We start from the raw sequence: 22491 nt of genomic DNA, 5'->3' as shown, positions 1-22491 counted from the left end.
CAATGCACAAAAGGTTAGTTAATTCTTACACTTTCTTTTATAATAAAGATTTGGTAACACTTTATTTTAGGCTACAGTGTCCTTGTTACACATTAGTTACTAAAGGAATTACTATAAATTGTGCAGAATTACACCAAACACCACCCTAATCCTAACCCTAAACCTGAGTACATGTGGTTAATTATTATTACTCAGTTCTTAAATATATATTTACACTGTAACAAGGAAACCTTAAAATAAAGTGTAACTAAAGATTTTCTTGACGTGTTATTCAGGAAGTGACCTGGTGTACATCAAATATTTACCTGTTCATTATCTTCCTCCTGTTTGAGATATTATCTTTCCCTCAGTTTGACATGCTTGACAACCACTTTTTTGGACTTTTGAATATGGCCCCTATGAATCAGACATTGTTTTGTACAGATTGAGTTTATTAGAAAGGGAAAGCTGTCTCATTTGTGATCAAATCATCTGGGGTTATAATTTTAATCTGATTGTTTAGCAATTCAAAAGGACTTCTGATATGAAACCTTAAAGTCTTATAAATTTTTTAAAAGAATTATGGAACATATCCCAACATCCAATTTATACTAAACGTTTAGGCCCGATTTCACAGACAGGTCTTAGATTAAGTAAGGAGAAGGCCTATGTTCAATTAGGGCATTTAAGTTGCTTTTATAAACGTGCCGTTAAAACAACAACAACAAAAACTACTGTTGTGCATCTCAGACAAAACAATGGCACTGACATATTTTAAGATCAGTGCAATTTGCTTTTAGTTAAATCAGCTCAAACATGCATTTTATTCTAGAACTAGCTTAAGCCTTATCTGTGAAACCAGGGGTTAGTGTATATGCCCATATTTAGAGTGAGCATCATATCATTCGTATATATATTCAAGAATTTGTTGTATTAAAGGGTTAGTTCACCCAAAAATGAAATTTCTGTCATTATTAATTATTCACCCTCATGTTGTTCTACACCTGTAAGACCTTCATTCATCTTCAGAACACAAATTAAGATATTTTTGATGGAATCCGAGAGCTCTTTACTACTTTTCTGGACCTTGAATGTGGTAATAATGTTGCTTTCTCTTGGGGATCAGAAACCTCTTGGATTTAATCAAAAATATCTTAATTTGTGTTCTGAAGATGATCGAAGGTCTTACAGGTGTGGGACGACATTTAAATAAGACTTTAAATAACAAGAACTTAAATGAGGAGCTGTTCAGTTTACTTTGACAGTTCTGATGTTAAGGTACTAGAAAGAAATATTGCAACATGTCTGTAAATTTAAATGATATACTTCTTATTTTGGTACCTGGCAATTAAAAAATGAGCAATAAAGTGAATGTGCCTATTTCTGGACTGCATACTGCTGCTTAGACAACAATAACAAATGTCAAATCTCAAGAGGATTTATTGGAGAGAACGAGAAAATTCCTCCTGAAGACAAAACTGAATGATGTAAAGATAGAGTTGAAAAACAATTATAATGTCACATCTTCTTTTCATTTATTTTATAAACAAAAAATGCTCTTTCAAAATAAAGCTTTATTGGGCTATTTTCTGAAAGAGAAACTTTATCAAATGCCTTTAAAAATAAAATATGTTATCAGTTAAATCCATGAAAATCCTTAAAGAACTGCTTTATATGTATTTGTTAAATTCCTCTAATTCATAGATGTGATTAATAATTGAAACAATTATAATTATAATATTACACTAATATGAAATAAAGAAAATTTGTAAATTGAGTAAGAAGTACATTTTTAATTGCTTTTTTAGTAGATTACTACTCATGTTGCCAACATTGCATGTAAACTGCTAGCCACAGCTATCAGTGTTGATTTACCCAAAGTCTGAGATCATTGTAACATCGTTAAACTATATTAGGAGAAAATTTCCCTTGAAAAAAAAAAAAAAAAAGTCAGTCAGATGAATACATCTAAACACATTTACACACATTTGGCATTCAGAAACCATGGTCCCACCTGTTGCACCTTTTAATGCAACATAAATGTATTTACACTAAAATAGCAATTGCTGGAAAAATTGTATCACAAACTCTAAATTGCATCACAAACTTTTTATATATATATCATCAAATTTAAGGATGCTCAACAGACAGAAATATTAAACAATTTTGTGCATTTGTTTGCATTCATTCCTTTAAGAACATTACCAGTAGTTGTGAGATCCTGAGTGTAATACAAATGTTGGCACAATTTCAACCGAAACCACCAGAGAGAAAATATAATACTAACAAGAAGAGTTTACCTAGTGTCCTATTCAGTGAGTGTGTTTGTTTAACCTTCACTGCATGAGATTCATATTCACCAGATACAGTATACAGAAGAGACAAATCTCTCATAGAAATTAAATCAGAAAAATGCAATATGGCAGCTGTAGAAAAGTTGTCAGGGAAATCATCTGATCTGTTTTGCTCCACAATATTTTTATGTTTACGATCTGAACTGGAAAACTTTTAGCCTGACATGTTATCAAAACAGAAAGCTTGGAAAACCATATGGCAAGCTGAATTAGCTGTGAATGCACCCAGCATTATTCCTCATAATGGCATTTTTATTAGTAAGAATTGAATTAAAGAGCTCTTTAATTCAATTCTTACTAGTAACAATTACAATTAGAAAACTCTCTAATAAAGTTGTTACTAGTAAGAATTACAATTTTATAGCTATGTGATTATGTGAGTAATGCTGAGAACATTAAAAGATTCGGCTTGTCATACAAAACCCCTTTGGAGTATTTGGTCTTTGTTATTCAAGTAAGCAGGATCTATATTTGCATGACTGGAAAATGGTCACCATGTGAGCCGACTATGATGCCAGTCAGAACTTGTTTAAATATGTATTGTAGATGCAGAGATATGTGGTGGATCAAAATTGTAAGCTTCGGTTCACATATGACAAAATATGACAAAGCCGGAGGTTATAAACACTCCCTCATCTCACTGCAACACCAGTGTGCTCTTGCCTTTGGTGTCTGTATTTACTGTAGTATTTGTAGAGCTGCCTTTGGCCTTTTACACTGTATTTACTAGTAGATGTATCAGGTTTCTTACATTGTTGCATTATTGTCTCTTCCTTCACAGCAGCTTGATCACTGACCTGTACTGCTATACATTTAAGGTAAATGTTTATATGTTATTTACATATTACACAGCTGTTATAAAAAGCATCACATGTGGTTGTTGTTCTTGCAGAGATCTTGATCATTCATATCTGATCCTCTTCATCATGACGCTGTTTCTTCATGTGCTGATGCTGTTTCTTCTCTCCGGTGGTTCGGCCAAAGTTGTGCAGAATTTTGAGAAGGAATGTGGTCAATTTTTTGCAAATGGAAAATCACCAACAACATTTACTGGATCACAGTACAAGCAGATCTGCCAAACTCTAAATGGTGTTGCTCATTTTGCCACATATTATGATACTATCAACAAGATCCCAGTGTACTCAGCCTACAGGTTTGCAGGGCTAATGGGCTGCACAAGAAAAAGCAGTTGGTACATTGAACCTCAAGTAAGTGAAATATTACTCTAAATTAATTCTGTTTTTACACTCTACGTCGTTAATATACATAATCTTTAGTTGAAAGACTTAGAATAGCACATAGTGACATGCATGTAATCTAGGGTAAGATAGTTTATCATTACAGAAAATAAAAATGATAATTCAGTATAACAATATTAGAAATGTGCTTAATGATGACAAGAAGTGTCTGTAGTGCAGTTCATTGCTTCTGTGAAGTGCTATAAGTCAAAAGAAATGACATTTAAGACATTTCAAGAAACTTTAAAAAAGACAGAAACCACACACATAAGCAGTTCATTTGATAAACTCAGTATGAAATAGACGATGAGTAGACAAGATTCCAAAGTAAAGAGAGATTTCTAGTGCAACATATGTGCTCATACAAGTGTGTTGTAAAGCAGGAAAAGCTGAAGGATGAACGCTGAACAGGGATGTAGTTGCTTCTTTGTACATCCAGCATTCTCAATTGTATCTTTTCTATGTTATATAATACAGTATATCAAATAATATTGCAGCTTGATAACAAGATTCTTGGACAAAACATGGCATCTGAGGGGTCTGTAAAGGATAAAGATCTTCGTGGAGTCCATCAAGCTCTCAATGAAGATTATGAGAAGTCTGGGTTTGACAGAGGTCATCTGGCACCAGTCTACCTCGCAGAATCACAGAGCTGTGCTGACGCCACCTTCACTCTTACTAATGCTGCTCCACAAGACAGATGTTTTAACAGAATTTTTTGGTGGGAAGTGGAAGAAGAGCTGGCAGAATTTCTGGAAAAGAACTGTAAATCACAACCTGTCTACATTGTTACGGGAGTGGTACCAGGTACTGTTATAATAAATAACAGAGTGAATGTGCCTAGTCATTTCTGGACTGCTTACTGCTGCTTAGACCAGAATAAAAAATGTTCACGTTCAGAGGGAGTCATTGGATCTAATGACGGTAACAACAATATTAAAATAATGTCTCTGGCTGATTTAGAGAAAAATTTGAAAAAACATTATGGAACAACAACATTTAAGGTGTTTCAATACTAATATTAATCACAAAAAAATACAGAGGTTGTTTTAAAATCCTTATTGAGCAGTTAAACTTTGCAAACATTTTTGAGGGAACTATTTTGAATTATGTTTTATGCAGATTAGTATAATTTCACATCTCCTGTATGATTTGATTAAAACAATTACTTTCTAATGCTGACAATAATACTGCAAACCTTGTGCTGGATGTCAGCTGATTTAGAGACAGACCTGGGAAAACTTAATGGAAAAACATTGAAGTTGTTTTATTAAAAACATTGTATTAAATTTTGCAGAAATGTTGAGTGATCTATATTGAGTGATATTATGTTGTGTCTTAAATGACAAATTAGAATAATTCTAATGAAAATCTGTAAAATAAAAAAATAAAAATGATTATCATTTCTCTGTAACTGTTATCATTATAATGTCTCAATTGTAAATCTATACCTCTAATAAAAATCATTAATACTGCAAACCTTGTATCGGATGCTTCTAGAAATATGTATGTCCATTTGCGCCTGATTACTCAAAAAAGATTTTGTGATCTTATATGACAGTATCATAGAGATCGTACCTGCAGCTGTCAGTGACAATAGGGGCTCTGATACTTTAATGTCAAAGGTGGAAAACAAACAACAAAAAGTTTGAGAATTTTCAGTTTAGTTTATTAGAAGAATCAGTAAAGATTTCATTATAACAGGCTGGATTGAACTGGTCTTGACTCTGAACTGGTCACAGACAAGCTGCAATTAAGCATAAGCGACAATCTTCATCTAGCCTTTTCACACTTTTATTGTCAGAAACAGTGTAAAAAAGACAGTAAATGACAGGATGATGAGGGGGGACGGTTCCTCAACACAAACACTGCAGCTTCCCAGGCTGCTACCATAGTTGCTGTATGTGGCAAAGATTGTGAGATCCGTGTGAGATCAGTCTTACACACTTTAGAGATTTTCACACTTGAAATATTTAACCCTTTTCTGAATTACTTTTCGAACTATAAATGTAAGAATGACGGTCTCTTCTTTACTCTAATTGTTGCGTTTTCATCACCGTTTGGCATTTTTCCTATCATATGCAGAAATATATGTTTATATACATTGCGGTTATTAAAAGCAGTGTTAAGGACGACGATAACCCGGGGTTAAGCACAGTGTGAAAAGCCCTTTTGGGGCCATACACACAGAACGCATTTTACTGTTTCACTGCGCGACTTGTCCATAGTTTTTCAATGTAAACGCGCTAGACAGCAGGTTTGTATAAAAGGCCAAAAGGTTCAAAAATACGTGTTGTTTATGTGTTAATGTGCTGATTTTTCATGCACAAACAACACGCATTTAACGTGTGAAATACGCATATTTTACGCACTGTCAACATGTTAAAATTCCTGTGTTTTTGAACCTTTTGGCCTTCCATAGGTATGAGTGTTGCACTCCTGTCTCATGTCTTTTGCAGCGTCTCATTCTAAAAACACTGCGCTAAAGTTAAAAGATTAACTTTTCCCCATTCCACTGCCCGTGTCTTGTGTTTGTCAAAGTAAAAACACATTCTGTGTGAACAGTAGCCTAAATCATTGTTATGGTCCACCTTCAGATTTACCTGTCCCTTACCATTACGTCAAAAAAACAAACAGTATATAGTCAATTTTACATCAATAAATGGCACCTTCATTGGGAGCCTTCTAGCCAGAATAAGACTTTTTGCGAATAATGAAACTATTCTTTACCTATCCTTGGTTTGAATAGGTGAAAGTGGAAGATCATAAACTAAAACTAACAGACCAACTTTTTTCAACCAGTCATAAAGAAGAGCTATAAAGCATATCCATTTTACAGTAAATTACACATGGTGGCCGTACATTTAAACATGACAGGAAGAGTCATACACCAATTTATTGAGCAATTTTCATATAGTCTTGGATTATATGCAAATGGATATCTCAACACACTTTATCAGAGCCCTGATGAAAAAAACAGCATAGCTGGTCATCAGCATATGTTGTGTTTTGGATGCTGGTTCCCAGAATGAAATGCTAATATGCTGATTTCCCAAACCAGAATACATAGACTTTTCAGGATACAGACTTTCCTTGCATAACCCAGCCTGGAACAGTATGCCAACTCTAAGATGGTGTTTTTAGCAGGGATAGACTTTGGAAATGTTCTTTATTCTTACATAATTAACAGTGTACATGTGAGAGAGACACTCAGTGGCCAGGTATATAGCTGTGTAATGTGAGTGTGTTGTTGAGTTTCAGCGTGTGAGTAGCGTGTGCCTGTGAGGTCAGACTGTATGTGGAGTAAGACACTGCAGACCCGAGCATCAGTCCAGCCATATATGATACAGTCATGGTGTTCCCTGTAAATAATCATGGAGAAAACAAATTAGTGGACAAAAATCACAGTAAGATTTGCTTCTCTAATTGACAGAAATGACATCAAATGGAAAGCAAATGGAGAATTTTTCTCCCACTTCTACAATTATTGTCATGAGAAAAAGCCTCCAACAATTCTTCTAGAAACAAATTATTTGAGCTACACTATCTATATGATTTTTTTTTTGTTATCATCTTATCAGAATGAATGCCACTATAATGACTTCAGCACTCTCCCCTATCTCAATAAATATATTAATAAATAACAGAAAAGATAGATATTTTAATAATATATCTTTAGTCTACTACCAGAGCACACTTATCTTTATTTGCGAACATGACCTAATCACACACGAATGACGAAAGTATGCAATTTCTCAGGAAATCCATGGCAAAAACTCTAAAATATGCATGATTACTATTAGGCTTATTACAGTGAATCAGGGTTAGACAAAAACACATTTCTTTTTATGTAGGCTACTTGAATTTTGTGGCCACCAATTCTTAAAAAATGTACAGAGTAGATTTAATCTGTTTAAAAACATTTTTATGTATTAAGTATTCACATTTTGTGCAACCTACTGACAGAAAATGTGTCAACTGCATGCTTTATATTGCATATCACACATTTATTGAATGCAGTAGCCATTTAGATAGACTAGGGACTATATATTTTTATTTGAGACAGTGCTGACTTATCATGGTGATTGTGACAGAAAATATAAGCACAATTACTTAATAAATAAATAAATAAATAAATAGATAAATAAAAACTACCAAGTTCACAAGGGCATCTGTGCTTCAAGATTCTGAGTTTTGACTTTGAAGGTTTTCAAAGGGAGGTTTTTTACTTTGGAGTTTTAAAGTATTAAGTGAGGATTTCTGATCTGAGGACAGGTGGTTTTAGGGGGTGATAATGTCAGGACTTTGATAAGAGATCTGTACTCCTTTGCTTTGTCAACAATTGCCTTTGCCTATTTTGTCAAAATATAATTGATAACACTTACAGCCCTACAAGTCTCCTGAGTAATAAAAGTTTCCTCTAGGTGGTTATTTTTCAATGGCTACTGTGAAGAACATTTTAATTAATCATAACTAACATTGATTTTTCTTGCAGATAATGAAATGTCCCCAACACTTGGGCAAAAGTTAATGTGTGTTGAAATAACGGATACAGATGGACAAGACTAGTCTGAATAGATATATATTTTTAACCTCATGACTTGAGCAACAAGCAGAAGTAATCAAAAAATCCAATCTGCTTTGCCCAGTAACAGAGAGGGTTTGCTGTATTGCATGTAATGATTCATATCACCTTTGCCATGCACAGATTGTATATAAACTGTTGTATTCTCTGTACATCTTTTTGTCATGGGGATTCTCTCTGAGATTGGTCTGAGATCCTCCTGGACATGATTAAAACATCTTCGAATGCATTTTCTGGAGTCTGATTAATGCTGCACAGCATGCTAAACACTAGAGACTATATTTCCATTCCCAAGTAATAGTGTTCATAGGGGCTGAGACGTCATCTGACTCTGAGGATAAATTTGGATTGGTGGTGCCAATTGTAGGTGTCTGAAAGATATAGGGTATTTAACTTAAGTCAGGTGTGCGTAGGTGATTATCTACCACATTACACATTTCTCTCTCTCTATATGTGTGTCAGCCATACTCACCCGCCACTTCTCGCTGCTGAAGTGGCACCTTGCCGGCCGCCTGTATCATTGGTACTGAGCCAAGGTATCCGTTACTGATACCCAGCATCAAGGAGAGGCCGCAGGGCCAGGCTGGGTGTGCCAGCAGGGGGTGCTGCACAGGAGACACGCACATTACAAACAGAGGCAGGAAGAGAACACGCAAACACGACCAGACTAGCAGCTGCACACCACCCCACTCGTACGGACACGCTGCCAAGATCTAAAGAGAGTGAGAGAGAAATAAAGAGCTTTAAAGTCACCATGAAATCAACATAACATTTCTTGTTTTTTATGGAATATTGCATTAAGCATTTTTTTTTCGCAAAAACCATAATAAATAAAATGCTTAACCACTTAACACACCGCATTCATATTCTGGGCTCATCCGCTCACTTGTATATAGTATGCATCATCAATAAGGCGTATACTGAATTTGATCTTTTAATATACTATATTAGTACAGTTTTAGGCACTTTAGGGGTTTTTGCACGTTAAGCGTTCTAAAATGTCTCGCTGTTTTTAGTGATTGAAATACTGCTGCAGGTGCATTATATGGATTGCAAGTGCCAAAACCTGCAAAAATGGACAGACTCGTGCTACAGAGAATGTTTTTTTGCCCTCCAAGCCTCCATGCCAGTCACGTGACTGAAAACTATAAATAGCAAACTACAACAATCCAAACATCCAATCAATTCCCAAAGGATGAAATCAAGTCCCATCCTACATTTTTTCTTGTTCAACAAGCCATTTCATTCAGATATACACTGATCAGACATAACATTATGACCACCTTCTTAATATTGTGTTGGTCCCCCTTTTGCTGCCAAAACAGCCCTGACCCGTCGAGGCATGGACTCCACTAGACCCTTGAAGGTGTGCTGTGGAATCTGCACCAAGATGTTAGCAGCAGATCCTTTAAGTCCTGTAAGTTGTGAGGTGGGGCCTCCATGGATCAGACTTGTTTATTCGGCACATCTCACAGATGCTCGATTGGATTGAGATCTGGGGAATTTAGAGGCCAAGTCAACACCTCAAACTCATTGTTGTGCTCCTCAAACCATTCTTGAACCATTTTTTGCTTTGTGTCAGGGCACAATTTTCCTGCTGAAAGAGACCACAGCCACCAGGGAATATGGGAAATACTGTTTCCATGAAAGGGTGTACATGGTCTGCAACAATGCTTAGTTAGGTGGTACATGTCAAAGTAACATCCACATGGATGGCAGGACCCAAGGCTTCCCAGCAGAACATTGCCCAAAGCATCACACTGCCTCCACCGGCTTGCCTTCTTCCCATAGTGCATCCTGGTGCCATGTGTTTAAGCGCCGCACACGCACCCGGCTATCCACGTGATGTAAAAGAAAATGTGATTCATCAGACCAGGCCACCTTCTTCCATTGCTCCGCACTGTGCACTGTGTATTCTGACACCTTTCTATCAGAACCAGCATTAACGTCTTGAGCAATTTGAGCTACAGTAGCTCGTCTGTTGGATCAGACCACACGGGCCAGCCTTCGCACCCACATGCATCAACGAGTCTTGGCCGCCCCATGACCTTGTCATCGGTTCACCACTGTTCCTTCCTTGGAACATTTTTTTTTAGTTACTGACCACTGCAACTTTCCGGACAAAATGTTCACTTGCTGCCTAATATATCCCACCCACTAACAGGTGCTGTGATGAAGATAATCTGTGTTATTCACTGTTATACCTGATCGGTGTATGTCACAATAAGGAAGAAAAGACAGTCGCAACTTCCGTTTCATGTCAACTTTAAACATTCACCTTTTTAAAATGATATTATATGCTTGTAAATTACATCAAACTGTTTCATTTCACCTTGCCCACAAAGTCTGCCATGTTGAACAGAGCCATGGTGAGAATAGGCAGCCATTCTCCCAATTTATCGTTGCGTAACTCTGACTCCAAACCAGGGAACAGACACAGTGTGATGAAATATGTCACCAGGATTGAGAGCATATAGGGCCAGATCATCCGAGCAACAGCACACCTACGAGCCAGAAGCTCTGTAAAAAAAAAAACATCAGGTTAGAATACTTCAGTGCTAAAAATGTGACTTTAATTGAACTCAACTTTATTTTGTAGTCTGTACACAGAATAGCTACAGGTGGTTGTGATAAAAGCTATGGCTCACCCTTCACACTGATCCAGGTTCTTTTGGTGTCTGGTTTGGGTACATCAAATCTGACGTATATTCCGTCTCCATGGGAACCGTTACCAAGATTTACTGCATCAGCGTCATCAACTGTGCTTGACACCATTCCATCCTAATTTGTGGAAATGCCATGAGTCAATGTCAACTTTATCTTTGAGCAAATCATCCTAAAATCTGTCTATTCTTACAACAAATTTTTGAGGGAAATAAAACTTTTTATATCGACAATTGACCATTTTCTACCAAAACATCTTAGGAATGAATCACAAATATATATTTATAAATCAACAATTTGCTAGACTGTCCTTGTGAAAATAAAGACACTTTAGCATACTTTTAACAGGAGTATACTAAAAAAATGTTTTTTTTAACTGAGTGTAATGTAATTAAATGAAAATATATTATAATTTAAATTGATAGTAAATGCAGTTAGGTGAAGTTACAGTTAAAATTATAATCAAGAACTTTAGATGTGCTTTAGTAAGCTTTTATTTCATAAATTTTATATTATCTGCAAGTTCAGTTTATCTAAAAAATATACTAGTAAGATTTGAACTAAACTACAAGTGCACATTCAATACAAGTAAGCGCACTTCTTTTCCACAAAAGTATGTCTACTATAAAACGCTTTTGCTGAGATTTATTATAGTGCATTGTGGGATTTCCTTGTGTCAGAACTGTGCATAAACCTAAAAAGGCTAAGAAAGAAGCTCATTAGGTTTTGAAACACCTCGTACACCTAATTTTCTGCCAAATAACTTATCTTGAAATATAAAAAGGAAAACAGACTCACGGAAACTTAAAACCTACCAGTAACCTCCATAACACAAGAAAAGTCACTAAAAGTCAAATTCAAACCAGTATATTGATGTGTGAATTTACCTCTTCCTCTGCACTGCTGTCATAATGTATCTGATAGCCACTGTGCTTTTGTGTCGGAACATTAATCTGTCCTTTGAGCCAGCTGTGGCTGTGATGGGCTCTGTCGGTGTGATATCGGACAAAGTGGGTTTGTCGCACCACCACGTGTAACAGAAAACAGAGCATCTCTATTGAGATGGAGAACAGGAAGAAGATGATGGTGTTGTTCTTCTCGTCTTCCACCAGCAGCTTTGTAAAAATCCGACTCAGAGAGACAATAACTCCTGCAGTGCCTAAAACGACCATAATTGACAAAAAACACATCAACTGCAATACAAACACCCACACATTATGTGTAAAAATTTATTAAAATTTAAAGTATTTAAGGACCACTGACATTTATTTTAACTGTGACATTATCTTCGTGACAAATAAGCACATTTCCTCCACGAATTCATATTACCAATTGCACAAAAATTACTGTAATATGAAAAATATATTATTATTTAAATTCTATCTTTAACATTTAAGATATTTGATTTCATTAAATATAATTTTCTTAAGTTAAAGGAGATATATGTAATTTATTTTAATATGTAATTGATTTTCATGTATTAAAGGATTAGTTCACTTTCAAATAAAATTTTCCTGATAATTTACTCACCCCCATGTCATCCAAGATGTTCATGTCCTTCTTTCATCAGTTGAAAAGAAATTAAGGTTTTTGATGAAAACAATCCAGGATTATTCTCCTTATAGTGGACTTCAATGGACTCCAAACGGTTGACGCCTTCCCTATTCAACTTAAGGAACATTTTTTTCCGTAAGTAGAATATGAAAGGGTAGAACATACAGCATAAGCTTTTCAAAGAATACGGAAGGCGGAATGGCAAAGCACTTGCAAGGTGTTCATAAAGCATAAACATTTTTTTTTTTTTTTTTTTAAGAAAATTATCGATCATTTCGCTAGATAAGACTCTTATTACTCGTCTGGTATCGTTTAAAGCCCTTTGAAGCTGCACTGAAACTAATTTTGACCTTCAATCATTTGAAGTCCATTGAAGTCCACAATAAGGAAAATAATCCTGGAATGTTTTCATCAAAAACCTTAATTTCTTTTCGACTGAAGAAAGAAAGACATGAACATCTTGGATGACATGGGGGTGAATAAATTATCAGGAAAATTTTATTTGAAAGTGAACTAATCCTTTAATCATTTTTATTACCAATGTGTGAACAGCTTTAAAGGTGCCCTAGAATTAAAAATTGAATTTACCTCGGCATAGTTGAATAACAAGAGTTCAGTACATGGAAAAGACATACACTGAGTTTCAAACTCCATTGTTTCCTCCTTCTTATATAAATCTCATTTGTTTAAAAGACCTCAGAAGAACAGGCGAATCTCAACATAACACTGACTGTGACACAACAGTCGGGATCATTAATATGTACGCCCCCAATATTTGCATATGCCAGCCCATGTTCAAGCCATTAGACAAGGGCAGCCAGTAACGTCTGGATGTGCACAGCTGAATCATCAGACTAGATAAGCAAGAACAATAGCGAAAAATGGCAGATGGAGCAATAATAACTGACATGATCCATGATTACATGATATTTTTAGTGATATTTGTGAATTGTCTTTCTAAATGTTTCGTTAGCATGTTGATAATGTACTGTTAAATGTGTTACCATTGTTTATTACTGTATTCAAGGAGACAAGAGCCGTCACTATTTTCATTATTAAACACTTGCAGTCTGTATAATTCATAAACACAACTTCATTCTTTATAAATCTCTCAAACAGTGTGTAATGTTAGCTTTAGCCACGGAGCACAGCCTCAAACTCATTCAGAATCAAATGTAATACATCCAAATAAATACTATGCTTACATGATCCAATGTATGCAAGCAGCATGCATGACAAACATCTTGTAAAGATCCATTTTGAGGGTTATATAAGCTGTGTAAACTGTGTTTATGCTGTTCAAGGCAAGCGCGAGCTCCGGGGGAGGGGGAGCGGAAGTTTTAAAGGGGCCGCAACCTATATATCGGTGCATAGTTAATGATGCCCCAAAATAGGCAGTTAAAAAAATGAATAAAAAAAATCTATGGGGTATTTTGAGCTGAAACTTCACAGACACATTAGATTTATATTACATCTTTTAAAAAGAAGTTCTAGGGCACCTTTAAACGAAACCCTGATATCCTGGGTTGTCTCTGAAAACCTGTAGACTGGTTTTTATGTGAAGGACTTGTGACAATTTTGCCGGGAAAATCAAATGGATGTGACAATTACTCACACCCCCAAGAGGCTCTTTTTTCCGTACTATAGCACATGAAACGAATCCTTCTACAATGTTCAGGATAATGCCGGAAAAATAAAATTCTGTACTGTAATGTCAATGTGTCATGCAAAAAAAGGATTAATTCAAACTATAGTCTCACATAGCCAGATCTATAACATTGGTGGCGAACTACGGCCCTGGAGAGCCACACGGTGCGTTCCAAACGGGATATATCGCCCTCTGAAGGGAACTTCGGAGTGAAAACAATCATGACCGCCATATTGAAGGGTCATTCCAAACCGAAGTGCTCAAAACTGGCCACTTCAAAAGGCCCTTCGGAATGAAGGATTTCGAAGGGTACAACTGATGAACACTTCGGGCCGCCATGATCCTTTGCGCAGGGAAGTTGTTTGTCCTCACAGAATGGGTACAGGAGGTTTGGAGTTCGATTTTACCTATAAATGTATGTACAGTATTTTTCTATACTACTGTAGCCTAATATTTATACGATTAGATTTGGTACATTATTATGGTCAAAACGACATTGTACTTAAACAAAAATACTTTACAGCTCCCTTTATCAGTCCATTCAAATGTTTAAAATACATAGATACAATATACATGGTGCGATAAACCTAAAATAAATAAATAAACAAATAAACTAACGTTAAACAAAGGGCGCAGCTTGCACAATCTACTCCTCTTTGATTGTCTCGTTAAGATGACGCAGAAGTGCGTTCCAAAAAGAAGATTTTTTTTGACCTATACACCCTTCATCCCTTCGAAGCTCTCACTCTGGAGGGTAAACCCTCTGAAGGGATTAGGGCATAGGGATGAGCCCTTCCGAATGGAACGTAGGGATAGTCCTGCAGAGCTTTGCTTCAACCCTAATCAAACACACCTGAACAAGCTAATCAAGGCCTGAAGGGTTGCTAGAAAGCTACAGGCAGGTGAGTTTTTATCAGGCTTGGAGTTAAACTCTGTATGACTGGGGGTCTCTCCAGGACCATAGTTTGCCACCCCTGGTCTATAGTCTCAACAAACTATCACAACAGTGTATAATTTAATTACCTCATCTATGAATTGCAAAGCCTGTGCAAACATATCCACATCGCAATGATCAGATACTTTCTTAACTAAATTCTTAACTGCTGCTTTTCACTGCTGTCATTTAAGAAAAACAAAAAAAGTTAATTATTCTAACACAATGATTATAATTCATGTCATGTAGTAATGGAAGTTCAGCTCACTCTCTCCAGTCATCACGCCCTGTGTGTACCTCTTGGGCAGCATCCCAGTGTAACCATAGAAACTGGACTGCTGCACTGCAAAGGTCAAAAGGACAATGGGCAAAGTTTCAGATCACAAAGACACAATGTAGGTCAATTGCAAGAACATGGTTGCTTGTATATATGTACCTGTGCATCCAAATGCAACAATGGCAATTGCAGCCAGAGTAACAACATAGGACTGCTGAGTGTCAAACAGCTCCAACCAGACGTCAAACACACTCACAAACACCAAAGGTCCCAATGCAAATAGATATCCTATATACGCAAAATAAGAAATTTGGTGATATTGCAATTGATAAATAAGAGTAATGTAATGTGCGTGTAGAAAATGGTGCCTCTCATTGTTGTATTTAGAGACGACTTTTGCATGTTCTCACCCACACAGATGCGAGTGTGTAAGCTCAGTCTCTCCACGAGTGCGTTGTTCACAATAACAGCACTGAGAGCCACCAGTATATACGTCAAACTCATGTCGAACACAATAGAGGTGCCTGACAGTGGAAGAGAGGGGAATTTATATTTTGACTGTGCAATGCATACTTGTTACTTGTTACGGCTCTGGGAATTTAATTTTGTCTTTCCTGTGATGTGCGACAGGTTGGTTGCATCACACCTTTGAATTTGCGGTGGAGGTAGTCCACATCGGTGATGAAACTATTGTATGGCAGTAGAAAGCCCACACCAGCCAACAGCATGGCAAAGTAGATGCCATGGTAGCGATCATCAGGAATGGATTCCTCTGAGTCTGAAATGAAGACATGAGCTTGAAATAATACCAACCAGAATGACAGAGCAGCTTGATAACAGTTTGGGGGCTCGTCCGGGATATTCCCAAGAAACACGGGACTGAGGGACTGAGAGGTCATCCTTCCTGTCATTCGTATTTCAGTTAAGACAGCTGTCAATACAGTCATCCAATTTTTTCCCGTCTCTAAACATGCTTTAGTTAATCAATCTTTGATCGTTCTGTTAAATCTTTCAACATTTTTAATGTTTAATTTTTAATTAATAGAATAACATTTTTATTTTTTAATTAATAGAACATAATCATCATTCTCAAACAGTAAAACATGGTGCTACAATGCCAAGGTCATGGGTTCTATTCCCAGGGAATGCATATGCTGATAAATTGTATGCAAGTGTCTGCCAAATGCATACAGTAAATGTAAAAGTAATGAATGTGTTTTGTATGGTATATGACTAATGCAGGGTTTCTCAACCTGGAGTTTGTGAACCCCTAGTGCAGGGGTCATCAACTATATTTGTCCAAGGGACAGAATTTTTCTCTCCAGACACTGTAAGGGCCAGATACTCATAATATAAAATAAAATTCAAATTGTATCCTAATATGTTATTATTTGATATACTAATTCTAATTCCAAATTTATGTTACTTTTTACATATTACCTGTACTGCAGCAAGCCACCAGGGGGCGATAGCGATATTTTAGGCTTCATATTTGTGAGGCTGTCAAGCTGTCCATCACTGTCACACAATTGTGCGCAAATCCCAGGCAAGGAAAATTTTGACATTTGTGAAAAAATGAGCACGTGAAACAATAAAAGATGTTCAATGAGAGCAACGTGTTTATCGTCATTCTTGACTGAAGGCAGGCTATGGCACAAGCTACTTTTCAGAAGGCTTTTTTTTTTTCGTTAGATTTAAAAATAAATAAATATGGAACGGACCTGAATATTCGAATATTCGTTCGGTGGGTTGGTATTCGATTTGAAAATTTGACATTCGAATATTCTTCTTTTTTTTCTTTTTTTTTTTGCACACCTGGGATCCCCTGCAAAATGGTTCTCATTCCCCCTTGAATAAGGCCAACGACACACTGGCTGCGTGAGCGTCTGAGCTGCGTGGCATGTCCGTTTTTATTTCAGCTCCCATATTTAACAGGTTGGAGTTTGCACACTGAGACACAGCGGAGTTTGTATGGACCGAAGTGCATGTCTGAGCTTGTGTTTTATTGCTTTGACACTGTGGAAAATAGAATAATGAAACAAAATGTATTAGCATTTTTACCCGTTATTATCAATCTAAATTAATCTAGTTTTTAATTTAACTTAATTTCGTTTTTCTTTAGGCCTATTTAAATTTCATTTTCATTTATTTAAATTTCGTTTTTTCTTTATTTAAATTTACCCTTACTGTGCCAATTTGTTAGTCAGAAAAATATTAAACTACCTTAAAAGTATTGCTCAATTTAACAGACCTGTGTGTGTGTGTGTGCGTTTTATAATATCACTAGTGCAGTGTCCGTTCTCGGAGCATAAGCCTGCCCGCGTGAGGTGCGCCGCTTCCCGCTCGCGCTTTTCTGACTGTAGTTTACTAAAAGTTTATTAATTCTGAATGTGTCGCGTCACGCGTGTCCATCTATATTGCACCAAATGCGACACTGCACTCCCTTGTGAAGTCGATTGGATGAACGGTTCTCGAAAAAATAAAAATGCAAACAGACATACAGACACAGATTCCTGCCTTTATTAGAGAGAAAAATATCCGAAGAGTCGATGTTCATTACTACCGAAGCTTCGAAGCTCAAAAAATGGTATTCGGACCAGCCCTAAACTTCTTCCTCTTACAAGGCTATTCCTGAATTCAGTATTATTCTGGAGGCCGGATGGAAATCTCTGGTGGGCCGGATTTGGCCCGCGGGCCGCCAGTTGACGTTGCATGCCCTAGTGGTTTGTGAGGGAACTGCAGTGACTACAGTGATTCAGCCTTAATTTTATGAAGCGACAAGAATACTTTTTGTGTGACTTTATTCAACAATATCTTCTATCCCCTGTCTTTCTGCCACGCTTTTTACATCCAGCGTTTCCAGGTTCAACATCAGAACGCCGTTACAGGTGTGCAACGACATCAGGGTAAGTAATTAATGACTGAAATTTCATTTTTGAGTAAACTAACCCTTTAATGAAAAGCAAATGATTAATTAAATTATAAAAATGTAAAATTAAAACAAATAAACAATTTTAAAATAAAACACTTACTAAAAAATCTAATTTTATTGTTTACCTGCATGTCATGTGACCATTACCCAACATCAAAGAACTGTGGTGTGTTGTTGAAACTGAATAATTGAAAAATTAACTTAAAATCTCAGGGATTACTTCAAAATACATATTTTAAATATTTTATGGGTTGGACTGACAAAAAAGTTTGGGAATCCTTGCACTATAATTTGTGCATTATTTCACAAATGCATGCATCGAATATCATCAAATACATCAATACACACAGGCCATTTTGCATGTGCAATTTAATGCATTTTGTATGTGCAGTTTTTATGGCAAATTAATTCTGTGTGGTGCGTATCTGCAACTCACCATGAGTGCTGTAATGTTTTATCCTACCCCTCTTCTCCTCCTCTGGCAGCTGACTAAAGCTGAAATTCGTGATCACAGCCTTCTCCCTACCCTGCCGATTCCTGCTCCACTCCTCAGAGTACATGACTGGAAAAAAATGTCAGGATTCACACATGGGTAAATTCATACTGTCAAGAGGCATACACTTTATAGTACACTTACATTATATTATATAGCTCTTATATTATGTAAGAGTATGTATGTATGTATGGATAGATAGATAGATAGATAGATAGATAGATAGATAGATAGATAGATAGATAGATAGATAGATAGATAGATAGATAGATAGATAGATAGATAGAAGCAGAAATTAATATTGACATTGACATCAAAATCAGAATATTGAATAGGCTACTTACATTAAAAACATTCTCTAAAAAATACTTACTGGAGTAGGCCTACTGGTGAAATACTGACAACTTGCCCCAGTATCCCTGGTATATTTATATGCTGTGGAAGAAAAATTATTTTGTTTCATGCAACCAAGCATTGCAGTGGTTCTATCTTTGTTGAAGCAGATGGTCATGAATGTTTCTCCATCACCAGTTGAATTTGGACAAGCGCGCGCGGTTTAAAAATTGACGGCGTTATAAACACTGTGAGTCAGTTGGACCAGGTGATAAACGCGAAATTAACATTGACACGTCGACGTCACCTGACAGATTCACCAAAGCTATTTTTAGAAATATCGAGCCTCAATGTCATTGTCTGTGTCATTTTAACAGCGGGGATATTGAACTGAAGTATCCTTCTCCTATCACATTGACGTTAGAAAGACGGATCATTTATCTTTAAGGTTCTTTGACATCTGAATGTCCTGTAACGTTACATATTCGCAACTAATGCAATAGATTTATGCAGTATGATAATCAGAACATCACTCTTTCATGAAAGTACAGGTGTCTTACCTGATGCACCAATGTCATTCACTCTCTCACAAGCGAATTATTTCCAGTGTCTCGTCTCCAAACGGTGTTATTTAAGGATGCTCGTTTTCTGCTCCTTCGTTCTCTCTCGAGGCTCACCGCCCTCCTGCGCAAGTCACGGAATCATCACGCGCTTCACGACTGATCACCGGGGCTAGTTGTCACACTAAGGATGGGGTTCATTTGTATGTACAAACATACCTTAAAATATTTGCTAAAAAAGCCCCGATGAACATTTATTAGAACATTATTGCCCAGGAATAGAAGATTATTATGCGTATTGATTCACAAATCAGTTCACTGTTCACAAACGCTGATAGCGGGGCATGTTGTCACAATGGAAATCTTTTTATTGTCTGATTCGAAAAGAATTCCTTGAATTAATTAATGAAAGAATTAATTAAATTAATTTATATTAAGGAATACGATTAGAATTTAAGTGAACTAGGCTACACTATAAAAAATAATTGTAAAAAAAAAACTAAAAAAAAAAAACCCTAAAATTTACACAGTGAAATACAGTTTTTTTCATTGAAATAGTAGGCTAATATACTGTAAAAACAATGCATTCTGGGAAATATTATTTGTTATTTTCGAGAAAGTAACCTATAAGCTTTCTTTTTCTAAAACTGCAAATATTACCTAGAATGCATTGTTTTTACAGTATATTACGTCTGTATATACAATGGGTAATATTATTTGTTGTTTTCGAGAAAGTGCCTCTTTTCCTAAAATGACAAATATTACCCAGAATGCATTGTTTTATGGTAGTATATTACTGTTACTGTACTGGAAAACGGTATTTTACTGTGTAAATTTGATTCTTTTTTTTTTTTTTTTAGTTATTTTTAGTGTGTATATGCTAATATACAAAACCACTGCCAGAGAAAACATATTTGTGTAACTTTGAAAACTGAAGTTACCGAGATACAACCATTGTGACATCTAGCCCCGGCCTCCCCTATTTAATTCAAAGCCACAGATATGAAAATCATCTACATCTGGATTTTCATCATTTTAATTACATATAAAGAGTGTTGAGCATTTGCATTTCAAGGAATGGTGTTGAACCGTTCTCTTTTCTTCAAAAACCAACATTTCTCTTCTTTTGTCGTTTGAAGTTCTTGCACTTTCCGATGGCTTGCTCCGGGCAGAAAGACCTCGGGAGATTTTGGAAGAAATGCAAAGCTGAACCCTTAAATTATCTATTGCACTCATTTAGGTCACACTATATGAAAAGAGTTCTCATCTTTGTTAAAAAGAAGCAGAATTTTAAAGGGGGATTAAAATGTAGTAAGGCAAACACACATAAGCAATTCTGGATGCATTGGAAGATATTTTTAGAAACATATTGTCTCTGATTCTGTCTTTTATTCCTACATGCACAACACACAAAAGAACCACAAAAAGTGTCATTTCCATGGAAACATTGTGTGTGAGATCTCTCAGGAGATGCTGAGGAAACAAAACCCTTCGCCCTCGTCTTCTCTGCAGTATGTGGGTGGGTGCGCTCAGCAGTCTTATACGGGCGTTACAGTTAGCAATCCTGCACTGCAGTCTGTCATGGAAGATAAAGAGAGAAAAATCTACTGACTCAATGAGCAGACACACACATACACACTCTCGCACACATACACACAGCTCAGTATGTCACTATTAGATTCATCTTGTTTTGAAATACACTTACATAAGCAGCAGCAGTGGGGGAGCCTGAGAAGTTAACCAGAAGTGAAGTTAAATGTCATGAATGATCATTTCACACACTGCAGCAAAGTGTCTCCATACACATCTATGTCTGTAAACCCTTGTGAAAATTAAGTGCACTTAATTGTATTGAATGTAAACACAGCAAGCAATTTTATGTCAAAAAGACGTCTAATAGCCATCAAAACACAGCCCTGACGTCTAGGCTAAAACGAGGCAAAATTTAGGCTGTCAGTGAAAAACTAACAGATGTCTAACCGCAGCCCATCAAATATACAGAATGACCAAACATCCTATAGACAACTAAATAATGTCTAAAGGATTCTTTTCACTTAAATAGAACAGATTCTCATAAATGACAATCCATTCAAACAAATTAAATATACATTTTTATTTAGAAAAAGAACCCAAGATAATACAAAATGAAAAAGAAATAATACATAAAATTTTACAAATACAATACAATTAAATATATATTTAAATATGAAACATTTTACAACATTACAAAAAAAAAAAAAAAAAAAAAGGTTAACAATCTGATTAATTGTTGGTTTTATTTCCATAGCATTCTTTAACTTAAACTCTGTTGCCACTGGAAAGTTCATCTGCCAAATAATAATAAAAAATGCATGAGAAAAGCAATGTTGACATAAGGGAGTCATTCTGTTTTGTTTGGATGCACACTAGGGCTGGGCAATATAGTTTTTAGGAATATATGGATGTATTTTTCAAAGCAATATAGATTGAGACTATGTCATTTATGTCAATATACAGCCTTATTTCACATTAAAATAATTTATTCAACCAGTTCTTTAAAAAAAAAAAAAAAAAAAAAAAAAAAGAAGATAAACATTGTATCACCATTTAGCCTAAAAACAGAGATAAGATGTCTGGTCAGTGTTTGCACGCACACATATACCTCTAATGACCGAAAACAATACAGTGTTCTCAAAAGACTTCTGCAGCGGACCATCCCCCTTCATGCTGAATTCTGACATGAAGGAATTTTTTAAAACCCTCTAAAATATAATACAATTTAAGGTGGTTAACAGTTGCAGACAAAGACTGATATTTAAAAAAATGACCAGTAAAGGAAATCTTTAATTTCTTGACGTCAATTTTTTTACGTCAATTTGACGTCCACACACTGATGTCCAAAAAAAGAAACCCATCAAATTGACATCAAAAAATTGACGTCACTTTGATGGTTTTCTTTTT

The 22491-nt window shown here is 36.0% G+C and overlaps 2 protein-coding genes across 2 annotated transcripts; one reads left to right on the top strand and one right to left on the bottom strand.

Moving 5' to 3' along the window:
* Positions 1-2997: 2997 nt before the first annotated feature.
* LOC137032999 (endonuclease domain-containing 1 protein-like) lies at positions 2998-5038 on the top strand. The gene is made up of 3 exons (XM_067405060.1): positions 2998-3151; positions 3226-3541; positions 4069-5038. The coding sequence occupies exons 2-3, from the start codon at positions 3260-3262 to the stop codon at positions 4588-4590; spliced, it is 804 nt and encodes a 267-aa protein (XP_067261161.1). The 5' UTR covers positions 2998-3151; positions 3226-3259; the 3' UTR covers positions 4591-5038.
* Positions 5039-6781: 1743 nt separating this feature from the next.
* slc29a4b (asolute carrier family 29 member 4b) lies at positions 6782-18725 on the bottom strand. The gene is made up of 10 exons (XM_067405036.1): positions 18602-18725; positions 15880-16011; positions 15644-15757; positions 15393-15521; positions 15225-15299; positions 11708-11979; positions 10805-10937; positions 10489-10676; positions 8629-8869; positions 6782-6933 (listed from the first exon to the last, which is right to left on the bottom strand). Exons 1-10 carry the CDS (start codon positions 18723-18725, stop codon positions 6782-6784), a joined length of 1560 nt encoding a protein of 519 aa, XP_067261137.1.
* Between the last annotated feature and the right edge of the window lie 3766 nt (positions 18726-22491).

The sequence above is a fragment of the Chanodichthys erythropterus genome, chromosome 12, assembly GCF_024489055.1.
Source record: "Chanodichthys erythropterus isolate Z2021 chromosome 12, ASM2448905v1, whole genome shotgun sequence".
Taxonomy (NCBI): domain Eukaryota; kingdom Metazoa; phylum Chordata; class Actinopteri; order Cypriniformes; family Xenocyprididae; genus Chanodichthys; species Chanodichthys erythropterus.
This window is presented reverse-complemented; position numbering and strand designations above follow the sequence as displayed.